The following is a 23,445-nucleotide window of genomic DNA, read 5'->3' on the forward strand; positions in this document are numbered from 1 at the left end:
TATTTTCTTTTAGATTAAAATAAATTTATCAAAAATGATAAGATATTAATGTATGTTTTTAAAATGTTGAATTTCTGTATTGATTTAATATCTTCTTTGTTGTTTTAGGTTGACAGTTTTGAATTCGAAGCCGTGTCTTTGGGTAAACTTCACAAGGTGATCATATCCCATGATGGTAAAGGTCCAGGAGCTGGTTGGTTTTGTCAACAAGTAGCCATCAGAGATAAGAAAGATGCTAAGACAGAATACGTATTCCCATGTAATAAATGGCTAGATGAAGGCTTGGATGATAAGAAAATAGAAAGGGAACTTAAGATGAGAGAGGAAAGAGAAATACTATGTAAGTTGTAAATACATTGTAGATAGTTGGGTGTAGCTTTCTTTGTGTAAAGGCCCATGTCAGAGTTAAAATAGTGATGTGAAAAACAGTTGTCTTGTAGAGTGAACTCAAGGTGAGAAAAAAGAAAGAACAATATTTAAATAGTGAAGAAAGAGAAATGCTACAAATACTAATAAGTTATAGATAGTGTTTAAGTTTTCTTAGTTGCAATGCCCATGTCAGAATTAAAATAGTGATGTGGAAAACAGTTGTTTGAGAAGAGGAAACTCAAGAAAAGAGACGAAAGAGAAATCCAACATAAATTGCAAATGGATAGTTTAAAGGGACGTGTCAGAATAGAGTAAAAATATAGATGTGGAAAACAAATTGTCTGGCAGATCTATAGAAAAAGTTGATCCTGGACAAAAGAATGATTCTAGGTTCTCTGATAATCTTTGACTCCAAGTGACAAAGCCCCTTAAGTCACTATTGTATTTTCATTGGCTGAAAGAAGAAAAATATTAGGGAATAATTAGATATTATTCCCCAATATTTTTCGTCGTTGAGCCAAGGAAAATATGAGTGACCTAAGGGGCTTTGTCACTATGAGTTGCTAGACAAGTAATGACAAACCATTATGTCACAAGTATTTTGCGGCTGAATACAGTAAACGTTTGGAGAACAATTAATATAACTATACCTCGTTGAGCATAGTTTATGAAAAATCAGTTTGCAATTTGGAACTTTTTGACTCATATTTCAAGCACCACAAAACCAGTGATATAGACAGGGGTTGTGGTGACATAGAACAACCAGGGTACATTTTGTATAAAATGCTTATTTTCTCTTGAAAGACAATAACTTGGCTTGAATATGGTATAAAATTTGTAATAATTCTTGTTCTTTTGTAGCCAATGATTGGTTAGTATGGGTAACTACTGGTAGTGAAGACTCTGCATCCACTACTTCTAAAGTGATAATGTTTGCCTATGGTAGTAAAAGTATGTCAGACCCACTAGTCCTAGGCAGTGGTAAAGATGGCTGCTTTTATTCTGGAAATACAGATGAATTCAAGGTACGTAAACTACACTATTATATGAAAAACTCTATGCCACACTAGTACCAGTAGGTGACTTTCATGAAAAAGCCCACTGAGCATTCTCACACACCAGAGCTGTTATTTCTTTCGCGACACTACAAAATAACAAGTTGTAGGCGCCTCTTGGACGGTGCTGTAAGAGGCTGTTTATGACGATGCCACTGAGTAGTGAAACTATTTGAAATTCAAGCAGTTTTTGTACTCATAGTTGACTTTCATGATGTTTAAGTGACACTGGTAAGGAGTAGTTTGTTGTGTACCTATAGCTTTTTTCTTGAGCCAGCAGGAATGTTTTGATGTGGGTCACACAGAGATCATGAAAGTGCGAAATTGGAGTATGTAGGGGTGGGGTGGGAGGGGTTATTTGTACAAGTGCCTGCAGTACTGATGCCATACTTTCACAAGCAAAGTGCATGAATGAAAGTGAAGCAGAATATTTTGCACATTTCGGAATGCATGATAATGTTAGCATTTACCATACCTGTGAAATGCCTGATTGTATTTTTTGTTATACAAATACATATAATTGCACTTTATCATTCTAACTCTTTCATTCACTATTGTAGGTGAATTTTGGCAATATTGGTGACTTATTTAAGATTCGTATTGGTCATGACAATGCCTACGATGAACCTGGTTGGTATCTGGACAAAGTCAGAATGAGAGACATGAACAATGGTGCCATGGTTGCATTGGATGTAAACAGATGGTTGTCAAGGGAACAAGATGATTTAGATGTGTGGAGAGAGTTACCAGTAGCACTTCCAGGAAAAGACCCCATGCCAGGTGAGAAGATTAACTTAATAGCCAAATAGATCTTACTGTTCTGATATATTGATTATTAGCTCAGAAAAGTGGTGCTGACATGTGGAAAATGGCATTTTTGCTAATGTCTTTGTATGCTAAAATAAATACATTCACAGTATATTGCATGATATGATAAATCACAATACAAAGCAATGCGACACAACACAATAAAATACATAATTATTATGTCAATGCAAAAATAAAACATAAAGCAGGAGATCAAGCTAGTAAGCACACCTCAACGTTTTACTAAAACTTAGCATAACACCTACAACATAGCACAACAATATGTAACAGTATAATATAGCATAACATAGCACAACAAAATGTAAATAACACAGTGCAATGCAACATGACATAACACAAGATAACATGAGGTAGCACAACATATCACAACATAACATAACATTACCATAACGTATCATAACAACATGACATATAACATGACATAACATATCATGGCATAAAATAACATAACATAACACAACATAACACAACATATTAAACATACAACTGTTATACACCCATAAAGATATTGTTATTTCTAATGAGTCCGTTCATGAACTTCATATGTGTACACTTCATATTGTTCTTTCAGTTAAGAAATATTGGATTCAAGTATTCACTGGTGACTTACCTAAAGCTAACACCAAAGCTGCTATTAGTATCAACATCTATGGTAAGAAAGCTGACTGTGGTAAACGAGTACTTTACAAATCACAGAACAACGACACTCAGTTTGCCATCAATCAAATTGATGAATTTGAGATTGAGGCTGTACACCTGGGTGATCTAAAGAAGGTTGTAATTGGTCACGACGGTAAGATGCCAGGTGAGGGATGGTACCTGGATAAAGTCATTATTAAGGATGCCAAAGACTCTGACAAAGAAATATACTTCCCATGTAAAAAGTAAGTCTCATTAAAATTATTTGAACTTCAACTACAAGATATTTTTTTTTATATTAGTAATAACAACTAGAAGAAAAAAGGAAAAATTAGCAAAATTAATGGCTAAGGATTGTTTTCAATTTTGTCTCCACCATTGTTACAGCAGTGACAGACATTATTGAAGTTTCATTAAAAACTTAGAGATGATACATAATATGAATGCTGTAAACTAGCACATAGAGAAAGTGCTGTACTTCAGTATTACTTGTAATATGAATGCTATAAATGAGTGTAGCATAGAGAAAGTGCTTTACTTCAGTATTACTTGTAATATGAATGCTATAAACTAGCACATAGAGAACGTGCTTTACTTCAGTGTTACTCATTGTAATATGAATGCTATACCGTACACGAGCATAGCACATACAGAAAGTGCTTTACTTCAGTGTTACTCGTAAAGTGAATGCTATACATGAGCGTAGCACATAGAGAAAGTGTTTTACTTCAGTGTTACTCATTGCATCAGCTATAAACAGAAATGCCAGGGTGCACACTCTCAGTTAGACATTGCCTTATCTGGAAATACTAGTCCAGTGTAATAGTAACTGTTAAATTACAAATCATATGACTGCTACAATAGTACTTTATTCTACTTTTATCATGCACCCTCTGTCATAGTGAATGTACCAACACATAATTACTAATAATGGTTGTCTTAATACTGCACAATCATGTATGGTCCTCGTTTTATTATATAAATTATTTTTCAAATTTATAACTTTTAAATTTTTAATATTTTGTCAACAGATGGTTAGATAAAGGTCAAGATGATAAGAAGATAGAAAGAGAGCTAACACCAGCTAAACCAAGTAAGTAATGTAGTGTGGATAATTTCTATGAGACAAGTGGAGATGAATGGTGATGGGGGGGGGAGGATGGGAATGCAAGGGTTAGGTACACGTGAAAGACAGAAAAAAAGCTAACTATTGGGAAAAAATTGAAGTATTGACATTGCACTTTGAAAAAAAGTTCCATAAAGTAGCAAAGATGAAGTATCCTGAATCTATTTTTGAACTGTGAGATGTTATTTGCCAGTCTCAACTTAATATTATTAAGGTTATTCCAAATTACCAGTGCCTCGGTGCAGACCGGCTTTCATTCTTGGAATTTTCAAGTTGTTGTCATCGCTCATATTATTGTCTATATTGCTATGTGTGTATAGGTGGTGAATACACAGTATGGTTTACAACTGGCAGTGAATCACTAAGCAGAGACAATGCATTAGTATATTTGGAAGTATATGGTGAGAAAGGACGTACAGATCCTATGATACTTGGTGCTACAAAGAAGGAGTATTTCTCACCTGGAACAACCGACCAGTTTGAGGTAAGACACTCTTCTATGGCCAACCTAGTCTTGTAGTAAGACCTTGGATCTGTACTTTTGGGGGTTGCTGAATAAAGGCTAAAGCTCAAGGTATTGAGTACCTCTATCTGGGAGGTGCCCCCAGTAGCAATCTTCAGTCACTTTTACAGTAAGCAGAATAGCTTTAGGGGTCTAGCAGCTAGACTATGGCCAACCACATGAATACATAAAACAACTACATGATGCATAGAACACTGCAGTACTGATCACCATGTGGGCCACGAATATGAACACATTAGTAACACTAATCCCCGTGCTTGCATTCTTTTCTGCTGTGTTTGCACAATTGAAAGTGCAGCAGCAGAGAACAATGCAAGCACTTTTGCAAATACCCAGAATACGACACACTGGCACTCATGCATAATGGGATTCCGTAGTATAATCACATATCTTCAGTATGTATGTGACATGGAGATTGCTCATTAGAGGCATGACATAAAGTTATCAAAATGACCTATACAATTTATAACCAACTGATTTCAGCTCTCTATCGGTTTGACTGTCAGTAAGATAAATGTATCGTGTTTCATTTCACAGGTCAATGTTGGTGACATTGGTGATATTTACAAGATTAGAGTAAGTCACGACGACAAAGATAACTGGGAAGGTTGGTACGTACAAAATATCAAAATGAAAGACAGGCTGAGGAAAGAAGAATTTGTGTACAACTTTGATAGATGGCTGTCTAGAAGTGAAGATGATTTAGATATTGTGAGAGAATTGGCTACAGAGAGACCTGGAAAAGATCCCTTGCCAGGTTAGTATCTTTAAAACCCTCTTTGAGAACACATATGTTCAATTTGTGGGACCGTCTTCAAAAGCTACTGTCTTGTAGGAAATATCTTGTGTGAATTTTGTCTGCCTTTATTACACTTGTATTGATTATTTATATCACAGTTTTATGTATATGATTATGGGTGTTAAAAAAGTACCTGGTAATTTAGCCAATGAACAGCACTCCTAGTGTTCAAAGTTTACAATCTTTTGTCTTTATTATACCAGCAGTAACTTTATAAATATCTTTTACAGTTCTCAAGTACTACGTTGAAGTCTTCACTGGTAGCGTAGAGAAAGCTGACACCAGTGCTAACATCTACATGACAATCTTTGGTAAGAAAGGAGACTCTGGTAAACGAGTTCTCTACAAGTCTAAGAATAACGAAGAGAAATTCCAGAGAGAACAGAGAGATGTGTTTGAAATAGAAGCAGTTCATTTGATGGACTTAAAGAAGATCGTGATTGGTCATGACGGCAAGATAGGTGGTGATGGATGGTACTTGGAGAAAGTTATTATCAAGGAGCATGAAGACGCTGAAGATGAGTGGTACTTTCCTTGTAGGAAGTAAGTCATAATTTTCATTTCTTTCACTTCAAACATACTACTATGGAAAGAAAGCTAGTGTCAGCAAACTATGATAAACCATAAACAATTTCCTCTCCACCGTCTATTGATAAACTAAAAGCATTGTTGCAACATGTTGATACCACTCTGGTAATTGAGCCTTTAGTTTTCTAAGGTAGACACAAACTAAAACTATTGTCGCAATATGTTGATACAACAGTGATAAACTATTGAATGGAGTTGGTTTAATTATACTCTCAGTAGATAGGCATTACAGACTTTTATTGACAGGGTTTCATGAACTTGAAGTGTACCTTGAGTGTATCTGAGTTTGACATCAACTTATTACTATTGATTAAAAAATAAATCCTTGAAATTATCTTGTATTTTTTTGTTTAGGTGGCTTGACAGTGCTAAAGATGATAGAAAGATTGAGAGAGAAATAAAAGCAAGCAAGCCAGGTAAGAACATATTTGTTTCACATTATATACAAATCATCGTTAGAGGAAATATACATACACCAGCTGCAAGAACTCACAATACACAGGGTTTTTGTCTACAGTCTAGCAATGGTTGCGATATATGGGACTTGGCTCATATTTATGGCTGTTTGATAAAGTTTATTTGAATGTTATTAAATACATAATGATATAACTATGTTTTTGCTATTTTTTGTTGTAGAGAATGAATGGACATTGTGGATCTCTACTGCCAATGATTCTAGTCCAAGGAAGGAAGCCCCAGCTCACATAGTGATGTATGGCGACAAGGGTAAAACAGATATGATACCACTAGGAGCAGTCAGACCAGAGACACTAGCACCTGGTGAAACGGATCAATTTGAGGTGAGAAAAATTATGGAAATATAATTTTATACACAATTGATAACATTACTTACTTTTGTGTATTTTAGTTGGTGTGTGTGTGTTTGTGTGTGTATGTGTGTGTATGTGTGTGTGTGTACATGTGTGTGCATGTATGGATGATAGGATGGATGGATGGGTGGATGGGTGGGTGCTTGAGTGGGTGGATAGATAGATGGAGAAAATATAGTTAAAATAGCATGTTTAGACACATAATAAGTGTATATTCCTGTCAAACAGGAAATAGACTACAATATATCATGACAACTTGTTACAAAATTATCAGTACCAGTAGTAAGTACAACTTTAGTTCCAAGCTACCGTAGTTTCAGACCTCAGTCCGCAGGCTTTCTCTAATTCTCTTTATAAACGAATGTAATATGATGATAATGCTGTCCTTGCAGTTCACCACTTTGATAATAACTTATTTAATAATTTTGTAATGTTTCCACAGATTCAAAGTGGTAAAATTGGTAAACTGTATAAAATCCGTATTGGTTATGAAGACGAAAATGCATGGGATGGCTGGCATGTAAATGAGGTAAGCTTTGATAGTCCAGCTATTAAATTTCTGTTCCATCAAATTCCATCAGACCTATCACCTAGTAGCTTTACTGTAGAGATTAACAGAGCAGGATTCATACATACTTATTATTTGAAAGTCATGACATTTGTATGCATTCATGGAAAGTCTTAAAATGTTTGAACCATTTCTGTGAAGTCCTGGAATCTCTTGCGTATTATGAGAAGTCATGGAATCTCTTTAACCATTTCTTGAGACCCCGGAATTTTTTAACTATTCTGTGAAGTCCTAAAACTTTTTAACCGTCTCATCATGACTGTTAAAATCAGTTCATGTCACAATTTATAATAATATGAACACAACATTACACGTCATCATATAATTTTATATTATAATGATTGTTCAATCCTTGTAATGTTTTCTACTGAATTTTGTATTGATTGATTGATTGATTGATTGATTGATTGATTAATTGATTAATTGATTGATTGATTGATTGATTGATTAATTGATTGATTGATTGATTGATTGATTGATTGATTGATTGATTGATTGATTGATTGATTGATTGATTGATTGATTGATTGATAAATGTTTTCTATTAGGTCAAACTAAGAGAGAGAGGTACTACAGACATTATGACATTACCACTAAATAGATGGATGTCTAGATCTGAGGATGATTTAGATGTTGTACGGGAACTCCCTGTAGACAGGAAAGGCAAAAAACCACTACCAGGTAAATAATGTGACTTACCTCATGTGTTTAAATGTGACTCCTTGTAAAGTGCTTTGCAACTCATTTCTCAAAGTGCTCTGCAATTATTACCCCTGATGTAAACCAGTTACATTTTTCATGGATTACCGGTACTTTTTCAATCTGGTGAAATAATACCCCATAAAAAAGATACCCTCTATGACAGGATTACAAAAAAAAATCACGACATCACTGGTGGTAAGATGAAGACCCAACAGATGTAAAGACCCCACAGATGTAAAGCCCCTACAGATGTAAAGACCCGACAGATGTAAAGACCCTACAGACATGTATCTGGGTGATATTTATCTTTTATAACTGAAATTACAGGACCTTCAATAAAACACTTGGTTCATAGTCATTTCTCATTAAGACATCAAGATCTGTTATGAACTGAGATCATCACAAACATGTATACACACGCACTTTAAAAAAAAAATTAGTTATGAAATTGTACTCACAGAGTCAAAATAATTCTTGGAAGCAAATCCCACATTTCGCCAACATCCCATCAGCGGTGTACTACAATTAGCTATTGTTTTTTAATGTTGTATTTTAACTGACCGTGACAGACCCATCATTTTGAAGATTTTACAATGAAAACATTTTTAAAAAATAAGTACACCCTTACTGACTTTATTGAAATGGTTTGATTTGTACTTTGTGATTTTGTTTTGTAGTGATCCGTTACTATGTAGAGGTTCACACTGGTGATTTAGATGATGCTGACACTGAATGCAGAGTTCATATGACAATCTACGGTAAACGAGGTGATACTGGTAGTAGAGTTCTCTACCAGTCTAAGAACAATAACAACAAATTCCAAAGAGGACAGATGGACGTGTTTGAAATTGAAGCTGTACATATGGGTGAAATCAAAAGTATCGTCCTTGGCCATGATGGTGTCGAACCTGGTGAAGGGTGGAATGTAGATCATGTTGTTGTCAAGGAAACAGAAGATGCAGAGAAAGAGTGGTACTTTCCATGCAAGAGGTGGTTTGATGTCAGTAAAGATGATAGAAAGATTGAGAGAGAGATTAAACCTGGTGCAGCAGGTGAGTCTTTTGTATGGTTTGGACCAATCATATCTAAGTGAACTTAGTGTAGCCAATCAGATTTCAGAGAAAGTACACCAGATGAACAAGGTATGAAAATAACATTAATTATATGGATATGGTCAATCATGATACGTAACTTCAGATTAACAAACCTGGTATCCAATCAAAGTTTGTAGAAAGTGCACAAGGTGAGCTGTGTGTATGATAATGATAGGTTTATAAGTTAAAGATACAGCATTAAATATTTTCTATCTGTGTTTTATTTTCAGATATCACACCTCCTCCAACACCTCCAACTCCAGAACCAGGTCAGTCAGATTACTATAATACCAAACAAAGTACATCATATTTACTAGATGGAAAGACAAGCTAAGATAGAATGCAGCTAGAATACACCTTGGGAACCAATTCCCTTGAAAATCACAGTTCTTAAAAACCGTCCAAACTTTTGCAATATGAAAGCTTGTTCCAAGTTTCAGATAATAGATTTGAGGGTTAACGACCTTCATCAATATTTTAATTTTCCATAATGTTAACACTGTAATTGGTGGCCATATTGGAATACCTTAATTAATACTGATGTCAATTTGATTTGAGTTTTAAGAAAATCATAACGTGACATGATTTTTTCCATGATTTAGCTGAGATTGGGTTGAAGTTTTCTCATACAAAGTAACAACAAAAAGTTTTAATATTTTTATTCTGTGGTACATGTTACTTTTTAAATTGAAATTTTAAAACATAATTTATTGAATATTCAATGTTTGTATATATTTGTAGATGATGGTTGGCAACTGTGGATAATAACAGCTGATGACTCCAAACCTCCTAATGGTGCTATAGCCTATATTACAGTATATGGACAGAAGAATGCATCAGAACGTATTCCACTGTCTGGTGCTGATTGCTTTCAACCTGGTAAAACAGATAAATTTGATGTAAGTGTTGAGTTTTTATAGTACATGTATTATCAAACAGACTACGTGTTGTACTACATATTGTATTAAAGGAAGAGTCCAGTCAGGGCTTATATTTCTACCTTCAGTAAACTTGAACTCATTACTGCTATCAACTTAAACAAATATGATATTGGTTGATGAAATAGCATCTTGGTAACATACTCAACTTTAAAATCTTTCAAAGAGGCCCTTAGCTACTGCATTTGACATGTGTTTAGCCATTTTTGGGATTTCCTGCAAAGGCTTATGGGAAAACCTCTAGTGATGACATCATACTTTAATATCACCCTCTCTTTCTCTTGACAAATACAACGTGTCCAGACAAAGGTTAAATGCGATGTCATCACCAGAGGTCTTCCCATAAACCCTTGCAGGAAATCCACAAAATAACAGAACAGTCATTTCAAGTACAGTAAGGCATCTATTTAATAGATTTTGAGCAACCAAGGTGCTATTGTTTCATAATTCAACACACTTCTCAATTTTGATTGTATGTTTTTTGTATCAGATTAACTTTGAAGGTAACATTGGTGAACCATACAAAGTCAGAATAGAACATGATGACAGAGATAAATGGGATGGCTGGCATGTACAGGAGGTAGGTCACTTTAACTTACCATTTTAGTAAAAAAAAATTTAAAATATTATTTTTAAACATTATTTGTCCACAAAACTTTAAGTTTGCAGTAACATATCAGACAGTAGATGTAAATCTCTGTAATACCCAGTATGTGCTGTTCATTAGGTGTTAGGATTCAAGACTGGTTATAATTGTATTTTTGCATTCACTGTTATGATTTGCAGGTGAAAATGAGAGATAACAAAAAGAGAGACGAGTACACATACTCAGTTGACAGATGGTTATCAAGGTCAGAGGAAGATTTAGATGTTGTTAGAGAACTACCCACTATTATCGATGGTAAAGACCCACTACCTGGTAAGTATACATTGTCAAGTCTTCATCAGTTACTGCTCAGTAACTACAGTAGATTTTTAATGGTAACATTTCAGACAGTGTTATCGGTCGTTCCTTCATTAGTTATATTACGAAAAGGCAAGTCAAAAAAAGCAAGAAGTCCCGGGACGTCTTTCCTCCAGCTGAGTAACAGGCACTGATGACTTACTGGACTTCTTGCCTACAAAGTTTACAATCTTTTGTCTTTCCAGTAACTTTATAAATATCTTTTACAGTTCTCAAGTACTACGTTGAAGTCTTCACTGGTAGCATAGAGAAAGCTGACACCAGTGCTAACATCTACATGACAATCTTTGGTAAGAAAGGAGACTCTGGTAAACGAGTTCTCTACAAGTCTAAGAATAACGAAGAGAAATTCCAGAGAGAACAGAGAGATGTGTTTGAAATAGAAGCAGTTCATTTGATGGACTTAAAGAAGATAGTGATTGGTCATGATGGCAAGACACCGGGGAAGGGATGGTACCTTGACAAAGTGATAGTCAAGGAAGCAGAAGATGCTGACAAGGAGTTCTACTTTCCTTGTAGAAAGTAAGTATAAGAATCTAAAAGACATATCAAAATGTAACTTTTTCAAAACTAGAGGTTCTTTGCATCTAAGATCAATTAGTGTGAAGACGCTATCCAAATAACAGATATGCTATGGCATATACTAACTTCATACAGGGTTGCACATTGATGTACAAATAAAGGAAAAGTCAATTCATCTTTTGATTACTGCTATCAGCTTAAATATGATTTCCGGTGGTACAACCCACACCTTAGTAACTTGATTTATTCAACTTGTAAAGAAGCCCAACTGCGCTTGAGATGTGCTCAGCTATTTTTGGAATTTCCTGCAATGGTTTATGGGAATCCTCTTCTTGACTTGCTTTGATGCCCTGTGTCTCTCATCATATGATAATCTTATTTCATGTAACAATACATTGTCAAGTACATGTAATGATAATCATAAATAAATGTCTTTGATTTGCCTTACAGCTGGCTTGATGCAGGTCAGGCTGACAATAAAGTAGAAAGAGAAATCAAAGTGGGAAAACCAGGTAATTATTACTAAATATGTTTTGTCCCACTGTTATATTGTTACTATCATCCGGTGACATTTAAGTTGAACTGATTTGATCTACTGTGATCTGATTTCATTCACTTGGATATGATTTGACCTCAACTGAGCTGATATGACCTGATTGATTTGATTTACTCTGATTTGATTTGATCTGATTTGATTCATATATGATTGATTTCTGAACAAAGCTGATCTGATTTGATTTGATTCATTTTGATCTAAGTTAATCTAACCTAATTTGATTTATTTGATTTTGACAGATAATGAATGGACAGTCTGGATATCCACTGCCTCAGACTCACATCCACGCAATGATGCCATGGCTCACCTAGTTGTCTATGGCAACAAAGGAAAAAGTGACCCTATACTCTTAGGTGGGGCTAGACCAAACACACTTACTGCAGATAGTAAGGATGAATTTGAGGTATGTGTGACACTGGCTGCTAACAGTTTTTTTTTTTTTTACAATTTTTACCTTCTGCAAGGGAAGGTTATGTTATGCTATTGTTTGTTTGTCTGTCTGTCTGTCTGTCTGTCTGCCTGTCTGTGGACATGATATCTCAAAAACTACTACATCGATTTTAATGAAATGTTTTCACATGCCTGATGTACACTTGTAAGAAAGTAAGGTATACAAGATGATGATTCACCAGGTGTACACTGGTAAAGGGGATAAGGATAGGCTATGAATATGGTGTTCACAATTATTAGCTTACCTCATTTGCATATTAGAAACTGCACCTCTTGCCATGTACCAGATTTACACTGGTAGAGTTGGTAAGGTATGCAAGGTAGGGGTAGGCTATGAATATGATGATCACAAATATTAGTATACCTCATTTGCATATTAATAAATATGCACCTGTTGCCATTTACCAGGTGTACACCAGTAAAGTGGGTAAAGTCTACAAGATAAGGATATGAATATGGTGGTCACAGTAATTAGCTTACCTCATTTGCATATTACTAACTCTGCACCTGTTGTAATTTACCAGGTGTACACCGGTAAAGTGGGCAAAGTCTACAAGATAAGGGTAGGCTATGAAGATGAGAAGAAATGGAAAGGGTGGCATCTGAATGACGTCAAAATGAGAGATAGAAGCAGTCATGAAGAATTGGAGTTTGATTTTGATCGATGGATGTCGAGGGATGAAGATGATCTTGATATAGTGAGAGAATTACCAGCTGTAAGAGCTGGTGCAGACACATTGCCAGGTGAGTTAATGTATAGCAAACTAACATACTCTGAATTTTACAGGTGAAGATTTACCTTAAAATGTATATTTAGTGCATACATCCAAATCAAGTTGACATTATGTTTTATGTGGCTAAATAAATGTCTGATAATGACACTTATAAAGAAAAGGCCATTCAGTCTTACTTTAGTACACTTGTATTAATTACTGGTATCAAAGTTTATGATTTGGGGTGATAATTTAACACCTCTGGTAACTTATTCAACTTTAAAATCTTGTATTTAAGTCCTACTGCACTTGACATGTGTTCAGTCACTTTAGGGATTTCCTGTAAGGGTTTATGGGAAAACCTCTGGTAATGACATCACATTTACCATTGCGATAATCCCTGTGTCTCGAGACTCTTGTATTTGTCAACATGATGTAAAAGGGATATGTTAAAATCCGTTGGTTTTTTTTATTTTTATTGATAGATGTCAGAAAAAAATGCACTTAATCTGGTAACACACACAGTTGTGTATCATTTATAACATAGGTGTTAGGATAAGAAACAAAGAAATAAAAAGTGTAAAAACTCAACATATGGTAAACTTACTACTTTTTCCCTCTGTTCTACCAGTATTTAAATACCATGTACAAGTATATACCGGTGAAGATGACAAGGCTAGCACTAATGCCAAAATCTACCTGGAAATCCATGGAGAGAGAGGTGACACTGGTCGCAGGATACTCTACAAGGCTAAAAACAATGAGGAGAAATTCCAGAAGGGTCAAGTTGACATCTTTGAAATAGAAGCTGTGTCACTTGGAGACTTGAAGAAAGTTGTTGTTGGACATGACAAGATAGTGGCTGGACAAGGATGGCAACTGGAGAAGATTATTATTAAGGAATTTGAAGATTCTGATAAAGAATGGTACTTCTCATGTAAGAGGTATGTCACCATGTGTTGTATATGGTTTTAGTATTACCATGGAAACCATGAGAGTAGAATCAAGAGATTGTAGGATTGATAAAATTCTTTTCTAGCATTTTATTCTGTGTCTTGACAAATATCAAAATTGCTGAATTTCATTGTCTTATCCCATGGTTGTTTGATATGATTGATTGGTTGGTCAATTGATTGGTTGGTTGATATAATTGATTTGTTGGTTTGTTGGTTGGTTGGTTGGTAGGTTGGTTGGTTGGTAGGTAGGTAGGTTGAGCAATGAATCTTTCAGTTATTGGTTGATTGGTTAGTTAACTAGGTGATTGATTGTTCAGGAGATATATTGATTGATATTTATAAGTTGGTTGATTGATTGATTGATTGATGGATTGATTGATTGATTGATTGATTGATTGATTGATTGATTGATTGATTGATTGATTGATTGATTGATTGATTCTAATTTGATTCTAATTTGATACATTGGTGTTATTTTTAACAGGTGGCTTGATGCTGGTAAAGAAGATCACAAGATAGAGAGAACACTGAAACCAGCTAGTCCAGGTGAGTCAATTCAACACAATATACAAAGGCCTTGTGTTTCTTCATTCTATCACAGGTTACAGAATTTGTATTTTTTTGCTGCCTAATGCTAAATACTACATGCTTTCTATTAATAAAATGATGATAAATGAATGTTTTGATTACAGCTAATTGGCCATTGCAGACTGCAAACAGGAAATTTAGAATACAGCGCCCTCGCTCAAATTGGGGTGTCATCACCTCATTGTGACATTGTACCAATTCTAAAGAGCTTTGGCCTTTGGTATTCTGTACAAGTGTAAATCAGGGATGTTTTTTGTATTGTTCAGACATTGAGGAAAGCAGCAGTGCTCTATGATTAACCAAGTTACCTATACCATGTTTACCCCAAGGTACACAGAGACAGGAAGTAGAGCGCCACCATGTTAATTTTGGAAAGGCCTATTGTATTCAGACAATGACGATAGTCGTACAAGTTTAGTTTTTATGGCTTTATCCAAGTAACAAATATTTAAACTCAGTTTGTAATAGCAATGATACCTTTTGAAATTCAGGATTTGTATAATAAAGATATTTTTCATTTTGTTTTGTTATTTTTGTCATTTGTAAAGTAGAATCAGACGATGTAGATGATGATGAATCAGTTGGTAAGATATGGGACATAGTTTGGTCAATTTTCTTTTTTTAATAATAATACATCGTTTGTTGTTTGATTGCTAATTCGTTTTATCTTTTATCTTATATTTCATGTTCTGTTTTTGAATCTTGTTTCACATATTTATATTTCACATTTCTTGATACTGTTATTTTCATGATGGTTATATTTATTTTAATTTGATAACAAATTCATTTTTATACTAATAGATTTTTATTGAACTGAATGACAACACAGAGAGATAACCATTCACTAATAGATAACCCCTGTTTGCACTGCAGTGCCATTGACAATAATTTCTGAATGCATGTACTGTGAATGTAATGAATACTTTTGTGCACAATTTTTTTGGTTGAAATTTAAATTTTTACGTTTTGGCTGATAAATAATTCTTGACTTTCAAGTGATTTCTGGCCACATCACTTTAAAAGTTAATGTATTGATTCGTATTGAATATTATATATGCCTTTGTTATATGTAGTTACTCACACTGAGTTACAACCCACAAAAAAACACCGACGCTTTTGGTTGAGTGACGTATTAAACCTGAGGAAAGATTTTATGCAATAGCAAAAATAGGTGAAAAGAACATTACCACTGATACAAAAACAACAGATGTGCCACTGATGTAGGTTCAGGCAATGCTTTTATCAGTTTGTTTATATCTGTGGAAGTTATAATGTAACACTAACAGTCAGACTTGATTGTTATAATGTATAGTATTCTATCAGTAAACAGCATTATTTGGAATGGGATCCTGTGATGTTTATGCTTTGATAAGTAATATCGCTGCCAATTACAATGTGTGTCCTTTGCATGGATGTGTCTCATGCCGGCTTACCATGAGCAAGCAAAAGCACTGGTGTTTTTTCGCAGGTTGTATTTTGGCACAAATCTGGTTTCAGCTTTTAAAAAAAACTAAAATATTTTTTAATATAAATACATTCACAGTATAAGGGATCAAATATTAGTCATTAACATCAGATATGCTGCAGTGCCATTGGCACCAATTTCTACTATATGTACTTGTCTAGAAGTGACCAAACTCTCTTCTTGTTTATTTGTGTAGATGGTGAGTGGACACTATGGATTACAACATCTGAAGATTCTAAACCACGTAATGAAAGTCAAGTTCATGTTGTAGTTTATGGTGAGAAAGGTAAAACAGACGTTATACCATTGGGTGTAGGGAAATCTGAATATTTTGGACCAGGTACAACCAATGAAGAAGATGTAAGTCAAATCTAATCTTATCTATAAATATCAAATATTATCAAATCTAATTATCAAGTCTTATCGAATCTTATCTATCATTATCAAATCTTAATTATCAATTCTTATCTATCATTATCAAATCTCATCAATTCATTATCAGATCTAATTATCAAGTCTTGTCGAATCTTATCTATGATTATCAAATCTTATCATTATCAAATCCCATCAATTCATTATCAAATCTCATCAATTCATTTTATCAAATCTCATCAATTCATTATTAAATCTTATCTATCATTGTCAAATCTTAATTATCAATGAATATGTAATTATATTACATTAATTCACTAATCATAGTAGAATATATATTTTATAATATTAATAATTGATATGAAATATTTGATAAATACCTATATCACATAATTTCAATAGTGTGAGGACTTGAGGCAATCTGAATGGTTAATCCTGAAATGTAAAGTACGTTAACTTTTCTTTGGCCTGAAGACATTTTATCGTGACAAGTTTTTATTACTGAGTTATTGTTTGCGTTCTTAAAGTCTGGCTGACATTGTTTTTATTACTGAGTTATCAAGTTGTTGAGTCTGAGTGATATGGTATCACTGTTTTTTATCATACCTTTAGATTAATGTTGGTAAAATTGGTAAGGTTTACAAGATTAGAATTGGACATGACCATAAAGATGATTGGGAAGGATGGCATCTACAACAAGTAAGTAAAAAAAGATATTACAAGAATCAGTTCTACTATAGAGTACAGGTACTATAAAAATGACATTACAAGAATCAGTCCTAGTATGGAATACAGGTACTATAAAAATGACATTACAAGAATCAGTCCTAGCATGGAGTACAGGCACTTGAAGTTGTTTGAACCAAAACTTGAGGAGAACTTTGAGTAGATGAAACAAGAGTCTGGTTACACTTCAAAATTATATTGTTAAAAACTTGGCAACATATCAATCATACAGAAGAAATGCTCTCTAGGAAAAAGTCGAAAAATAACAGATTTAGTGTTGACCATTTCCTGTGAAAAAATACTAGGATAATGAATGGCAAGTAGAACCATTCTACCCAATAATTTGATATATGTAGAACTACTTAATGAATGATTTAAACACATGTGTTGTCATGGCACAGAGCGACCAGGAAATGAATAACATATTTTCTGTTCTAATGTGTACAATTTAGCTTGTGCTTGGTATATTAGATTTGATTTGAATATGTGTACATTTTTTACCTGTAGGTAAAGATGAGGGAGAGAAAGAGCAAAGAGGAATTAGTGTTTGATTTTGATAGATGGATGTCAACTACTGATGATGATTTGGACGTTGTCAGAGAGATGCCAGTTATCAGAAGTGGACAGGACACCTTACCAGGTAAACAGAAAATAACTATCATATTTGCAAACGAACTACGTTGTCGTTTATTCTTAGATTAGGATTCTCATGGATTTCTCTGTTTCTTTTTTGATATCAAAGTAAAAGAAAACATGGCAATTTTTCTGTAGAATGATATCAAGAAATTTCAGTTCAAACAGGTTAATATGCAGATTAGAAATCCAATAAGCGTGACAGCAGCTATCTCTGGTGATCTGAATGATTGTTGTCATGGTGATAATTGTCATTTGTTTGTACTTGATAACATACCAGCGTTTTTGCAGAAACTTACTCTTTACTAGTGATGCAACATTAGGATAGGTGGTCATGAATTTAATGGCTTAAAAAGTCTGCATCATGGTCACTTTAATGTCTAGATCTTGCCACATAACTCTATTTGATTGGCTGAAACAAGAAGTGGTTGCGGTGTGCTGGGAATAGCTCAGTTCAGTACAGATGTGTGAGTCCTGGCTGATAGGGTACCGTGATGTTAATTCTGAATATAGGGAGATTGGGTATTTAGCTATCTTTTCTGAAAGATTAAAATTAACAGTGACAAAATTTCTTTCCACAGTGATGAAATACATTGTACAAGTTTACACTGGAACAGAAGACAATGCTGACACTGAAGCCGCTTGTTATCTGTGCATCTATGGAGAGAGAGGAGACACTGGTAACAGAGTTCTCTTCAAATCTAACAATGAACAAAAATTCCAGAAAGGACAGAAAGATGTGTTTGAGATTGAGGCTGTACACCTGGGTGATTTAAAGAAAGTTGTGGTTGGTCATAATGGTAAGAAGGCCCATGAAGGCTGGTTTATTGAGAAGGTATTAATCAAGGAATCTGAAGACACAGATAAAGGATGGTACTTCCCATGTAACAGGTAAGTCTGTAACCCATAGATTACAGCTCTAACTTTATGTGCACCTATCTTGACAGGCGCCCTCAACCTACAGATGCTATAAACTTTTGTTTACTGCACATCAAGATCACATTATATTGAAATTGGCATTTTGTTAAATTTGTGTTTTAGGTGGCTTGATGTTGGTAAAGATGACAGGAAGATTGAAAGAGAACTCAAACCAACAATACCTGGTAAGTTTGTCTATCAACCAATAGAATTATCGTCTGCTTTCCCAACATGTCTGTCCACCAATACAATTATCCACTAGTTTCTCAGCATCTGTCCATCCACCAATAGAATTATCATCTGCTTTCCTGACTTGTCTAACCACCAGTACAATTACCCACAGGTTTCTCCACCAATTGAATTATCCACTGGATTGTGATTTCTGCATAGCAATATACATTTAAATGAACAAGATTGTAGGTTTTATAGTGAACAGTTTTGTGAGGTAAACCACTGTCTATGTCTTGGATTGTTGGTAATGTCAATTTTTGAACATCTAGATAAAACTCATAATTGTTGATTTCAGACGATGAGTGGACACTATGGATTACAACAGCTGAAGATTCTAAACCACGTAATGAAAGTCAAGTTCATGTTGTAGTGTATGGTGAGAAAGGTAAAACAGATGTTATACCATTGGGTGTAGGGAAATCTGAATACTTTGGACCAGGTACAACCAGTGAAGAAGATGTAAGTTACTTTCAATTCGTATCAAATCTTATCTATCATTGTCAAATCATATCAAATCTTATCTATCATTGTCAAATCATATCAAATCTTATCTATCATTATGATTTATCAAATCATATCTATCACCAATTCTTATCAAACCTCATCCATCATTATCAAAACTGTCAAATCATATCAAATCATATCAAATCTTATCTATCATTGTTAAATCATATCTCATCAAATCATGTCTATTGCCAATTCTTATAAATCTCATCTATCATCAAATCTGTCAAATCATATCAAATTATATCAAATCTTATCTATCGTTGTCAAATCATATCTATCATCAAATCATATCTATTGCCAATTCTTATAAAATCTCATCAGTCATTATCAAATGTCAAATCATATCAAATCTTATCTATCGTCAAATCATATATATCATCAAATCATATCTATCGCCAATTCTTATCAAATCTCATCTATCATCAATCAAATCACATCAAATCATATCAAATCTTATCTGTCATTAATGATTTTGATCATATGTTTTGAAACAATCAGAGTAAAAGGAATGTAGGGTACTAGATAAGTAAGTGTTTGCATGCATGGGGATATGAAACAAAAAACTCTCCAATGTCTGTAAACAGTTTTAGCTTGTATCTATCTTAGTTTACTAATAGCTTGCTTTCCATAGTAGTATATGCCATAGAGCTATGTGTACAGAATAGACTTAAAAAAATTCAAAAGTGTAATTTTACTCTCTTCTCATACATCTAGATTAAAGTTGGTAATATCGGTAAAGTGTACAAGATTAGAATTGGACGTGAACTGAAAGATGAATGGGAAGGTTGGCATCTGGATCAGGTCAAAATGAAGGAAAGAAAAACTGGACAAATCCTGGAATACAAGTTTGACAGATGGATGTCACGGAATGAAGAAGACCTTGATATTGTCAGAGAATTACCAGCAATCCGGGAAGGAGAAGATGTACTGCCAGGTATGTCAACTAAATGGTGTTTTTACCTTGAGAGTCTCAGTTTGTGAATCGTCAGATAAACCTCGCTTTCTGAGATTACTTTTGTGTGTTTATGGTTTTCAGTGACAACTTTGAGTAAGCGATATACACATTTACCAGTTCACAAAAGTAGTCAGAACTTAACCCAAAGGGTTTTGGACTGTATAGGAAACAGAACATTATTTAAATGGTTAACCGACAGGAAGATAATGTTATAATGTTACAAGAAAAAAAGAAAGAAAAAAAAGTAGTCTGAAAAACGTAATGCTTTCTAAAGACTACTTTGTGAACTGGCAATAGTATGATGCAAAGTCGTAGGGTTTAGGTCCCCGGCCATACACAAGCTGTAACACTCATTATGACAAGGGAAGCAATTCCACTGTGTGCTACACTCATTTATAGCATTCATATCAAGTGTAAAATAACGCTGTTTCAAGACTAAGATGTCAGCTGACTGCTTACACTGAATGATAGCATCACAAGTATGATCATATTTTATATAATAGCTCTCAGTGAGATCTAGGCAATTTTTTTTTGACATCTATATTTACACTGTGGTCACAACTCTGGCAATCGAGGTCTTGGTTTACTAAAGATACAAACTGTTGTGACATGTTGATATAAGCTATTGAATGGACATTGGTTTAGTCATACTCACACATTAGGGTGGTGTTTCTGATAACTTCCATGGTCTTGCAGAGTACATTTTTGGAGACTTCCAATGTTTACACTCTCTTGATCATAGGATGATTAGATTCACACAACACTGTTATCACCCACTTGTGTAATCTACCACATTGAAGAACAATAGATTTAGTTTGTGTCTATCTTAGTAAACCGAGACCTCGATTGCCAGAGTAGTATTTACAATTTACTTGTTTTATTAGACTGCTAGCAATTTCTACAGCTTGGTTTTTCAATTTCTTTTTTGTAATATTTTTGTAGTGTTGAAGTATTATGTACAAGTTTACACTGGAACAGAAGACAACGCTGACACTGAAGCCACTTGTTATCTGTGTATCTATGGAGAGAGAGGAGACACTGGTAACAGAGTTCTCTTCAAATCTAACAATGAACAGAAATTCCAGAAAGGACAGAAAGATGTGTTTGAGATTGAAGCTGTACACCTGGGTGATTTAAAGAAAGTTGTGGTTGGTCACGATGGAGATAAAGCAGGAGATGGTTGGTTTGTGGAGAAAGTTATCATCAGTGAATCTGAAGAAGCAGCTGAGGGTACCTACTTCCCTTGTAATAGGTAGGTGAACAATTATGATAATGAAATCCATAGGGGGGTGTTGTGGTCCCCTGACACTCTCTTTCAGGAGGTTCCTCTGAATTTATCTTGATAAAGGAACCTACAGGCAGTCTCTTGTAACCATCTGATTAAGAAACTCACAGGAGGTCTCCTGAAACCCAGCTTATAAAGAAACCTACAGGGGGTCTCTCTGAAACTCAGCTTATAAAGAAACCTACAGGGGTCCTCAATAGCTTCCTGAGAGCTCAAACCAGGAAGGGGTTGAGTTAATATAACAAATTTAAAAACTATGGATCATTTTATGTTAAAAAATTATTAAGTTTGAAGTATGTCATCTCTTAGATTTTCATTTAAGTGAATTAATTCAACATCTTACAAACCAACAGGTAAAAACTGATGTAAATAGTCTAGGTAATATTTAGAAAAATGAAGTATTTCACTAGGTATAGGGGTTGTATTTTTGACAATATATCTGTTTATTTATGAATAATTTTTGTGATATTTTATTTCAGATGGTTTGATGTTGCACAGGATGATAAGAAGATTGAGAGAGAGCTAACTTGTGGTGTACCAGGTAAATATATTTAGATTTAGTGGAATGGTTTGGTTTGGTTTTAATTTTTAGACACAGTCAGTGTTTCTAGAGGATCAGATATTGAAATGATATTGTGGACCAATGAGAAACCGTTGTAAGAGTCTCACTGATTGGCCGGTACAATGGGCTGATGCAAGAGTTTGTCTGATTGGACAGAAAAATGGATTATTGTGAAGCTTGGGTCTCACTGATTGGACAGCTCGATGTGAAGCCCTTGTTAGGGTCTTGCTAATTAGATAATACAATTAATGAGATGAAGTGAAGCTCTTTATAAGGTTCACACTGATTGGACAACACAATGGGCTATTGTAAGGGTCCCACTGATTGGACAGCTCAATGGGCAGATATAAGGGTCTCACTGATTGGACAGAACAGTGGACTTCTGTGAAGCCCTTGTAAGAATCTCACTGATTGGACAGCCTAATGAACTGATATGAAGTTTGTATGGATACCACTGATTGGATACCAATTGTTAATGATTCTAGAGCAATCCATTAGCTCTGCAGTCATCACTACAATTATAATTATAATTATACTTTTACATAATTACAATGAATTTTGTCTAGTCATCCTTATCCATGGATAAATAATGGATACAGTTTGGAAGGAATTCTGTCTATGTTGTCTGGACACCAATGTGGTATCGAATCATCTCTAACCCAATGAATAATAACACTAGACTACTGTCTTTGTTGACTATACTGAGAACAAATGAGCTGAAAAATGATGAGACCCATATTGTGTAACATTACCAACACATTTCATTTCATCATATTTTAGAATAAGCTGCTTACACATATTTTTTTTTTTTTTGCAATTTTTGTCATTTTCAAAGAAAAACCTGAAAACTCTTCAGATGGTAAGATCTTTGGGACTGAATTTACTCCAGATTTTTATTTTTGTTTTATTTGAATTTGTATTTTGGGGGTTTTGGGGGTTTTTTTTGTTTGTTTGTTTTTGAAATCTTATCTTTCATTCTAATA

At 34.4% G+C, this 23,445-nt stretch overlaps 1 protein-coding gene across 1 annotated transcript in view; it reads left to right on the forward strand.

Annotated features, from left to right (window-relative positions):
- The window catches only part of LOC144445282 (uncharacterized), a 127,807-nt gene that overhangs the window by 67,276 nt on the left and 37,086 nt on the right, over window positions 1-23,445 (forward strand). The window contains exons 21-52 of the mRNA XM_078134823.1: window positions 109-340; window positions 1,231-1,394; window positions 1,985-2,204; window positions 2,824-3,136; window positions 3,923-3,984; window positions 4,338-4,501; window positions 5,078-5,297; window positions 5,570-5,882; window positions 6,282-6,343; window positions 6,564-6,727; window positions 7,200-7,286; window positions 7,874-8,006; window positions 8,705-9,079; window positions 9,352-9,390; window positions 9,863-10,020; window positions 10,550-10,639; window positions 10,846-10,978; window positions 11,233-11,545; window positions 11,996-12,057; window positions 12,341-12,504; window positions 13,076-13,295; window positions 13,896-14,208; window positions 14,705-14,766; window positions 16,470-16,633; window positions 17,258-17,344; window positions 17,879-18,011; window positions 18,586-18,895; window positions 19,046-19,107; window positions 19,449-19,612; window positions 20,375-20,594; window positions 21,558-21,867; window positions 22,380-22,441. Of these exons, the coding sequence (XP_077990949.1) occupies window positions 109-340; window positions 1,231-1,394; window positions 1,985-2,204; window positions 2,824-3,136; window positions 3,923-3,984; window positions 4,338-4,501; window positions 5,078-5,297; window positions 5,570-5,882; window positions 6,282-6,343; window positions 6,564-6,727; window positions 7,200-7,286; window positions 7,874-8,006; window positions 8,705-9,079; window positions 9,352-9,390; window positions 9,863-10,020; window positions 10,550-10,639; window positions 10,846-10,978; window positions 11,233-11,545; window positions 11,996-12,057; window positions 12,341-12,504; window positions 13,076-13,295; window positions 13,896-14,208; window positions 14,705-14,766; window positions 16,470-16,633; window positions 17,258-17,344; window positions 17,879-18,011; window positions 18,586-18,895; window positions 19,046-19,107; window positions 19,449-19,612; window positions 20,375-20,594; window positions 21,558-21,867; window positions 22,380-22,441 (5,575 nt within the window). The remainder of the gene's footprint in view (window positions 1-108; window positions 341-1,230; window positions 1,395-1,984; window positions 2,205-2,823; window positions 3,137-3,922; window positions 3,985-4,337; window positions 4,502-5,077; window positions 5,298-5,569; window positions 5,883-6,281; window positions 6,344-6,563; window positions 6,728-7,199; window positions 7,287-7,873; window positions 8,007-8,704; window positions 9,080-9,351; window positions 9,391-9,862; window positions 10,021-10,549; window positions 10,640-10,845; window positions 10,979-11,232; window positions 11,546-11,995; window positions 12,058-12,340; window positions 12,505-13,075; window positions 13,296-13,895; window positions 14,209-14,704; window positions 14,767-16,469; window positions 16,634-17,257; window positions 17,345-17,878; window positions 18,012-18,585; window positions 18,896-19,045; window positions 19,108-19,448; window positions 19,613-20,374; window positions 20,595-21,557; window positions 21,868-22,379; window positions 22,442-23,445) is intronic.

The sequence above is a fragment of the Glandiceps talaboti genome, chromosome 14 (genome assembly GCF_964340395.1).
Source record: "Glandiceps talaboti chromosome 14, keGlaTala1.1, whole genome shotgun sequence".
Classification (NCBI taxonomy): Eukaryota; Metazoa; Hemichordata; class Enteropneusta; family Spengelidae; genus Glandiceps; species Glandiceps talaboti.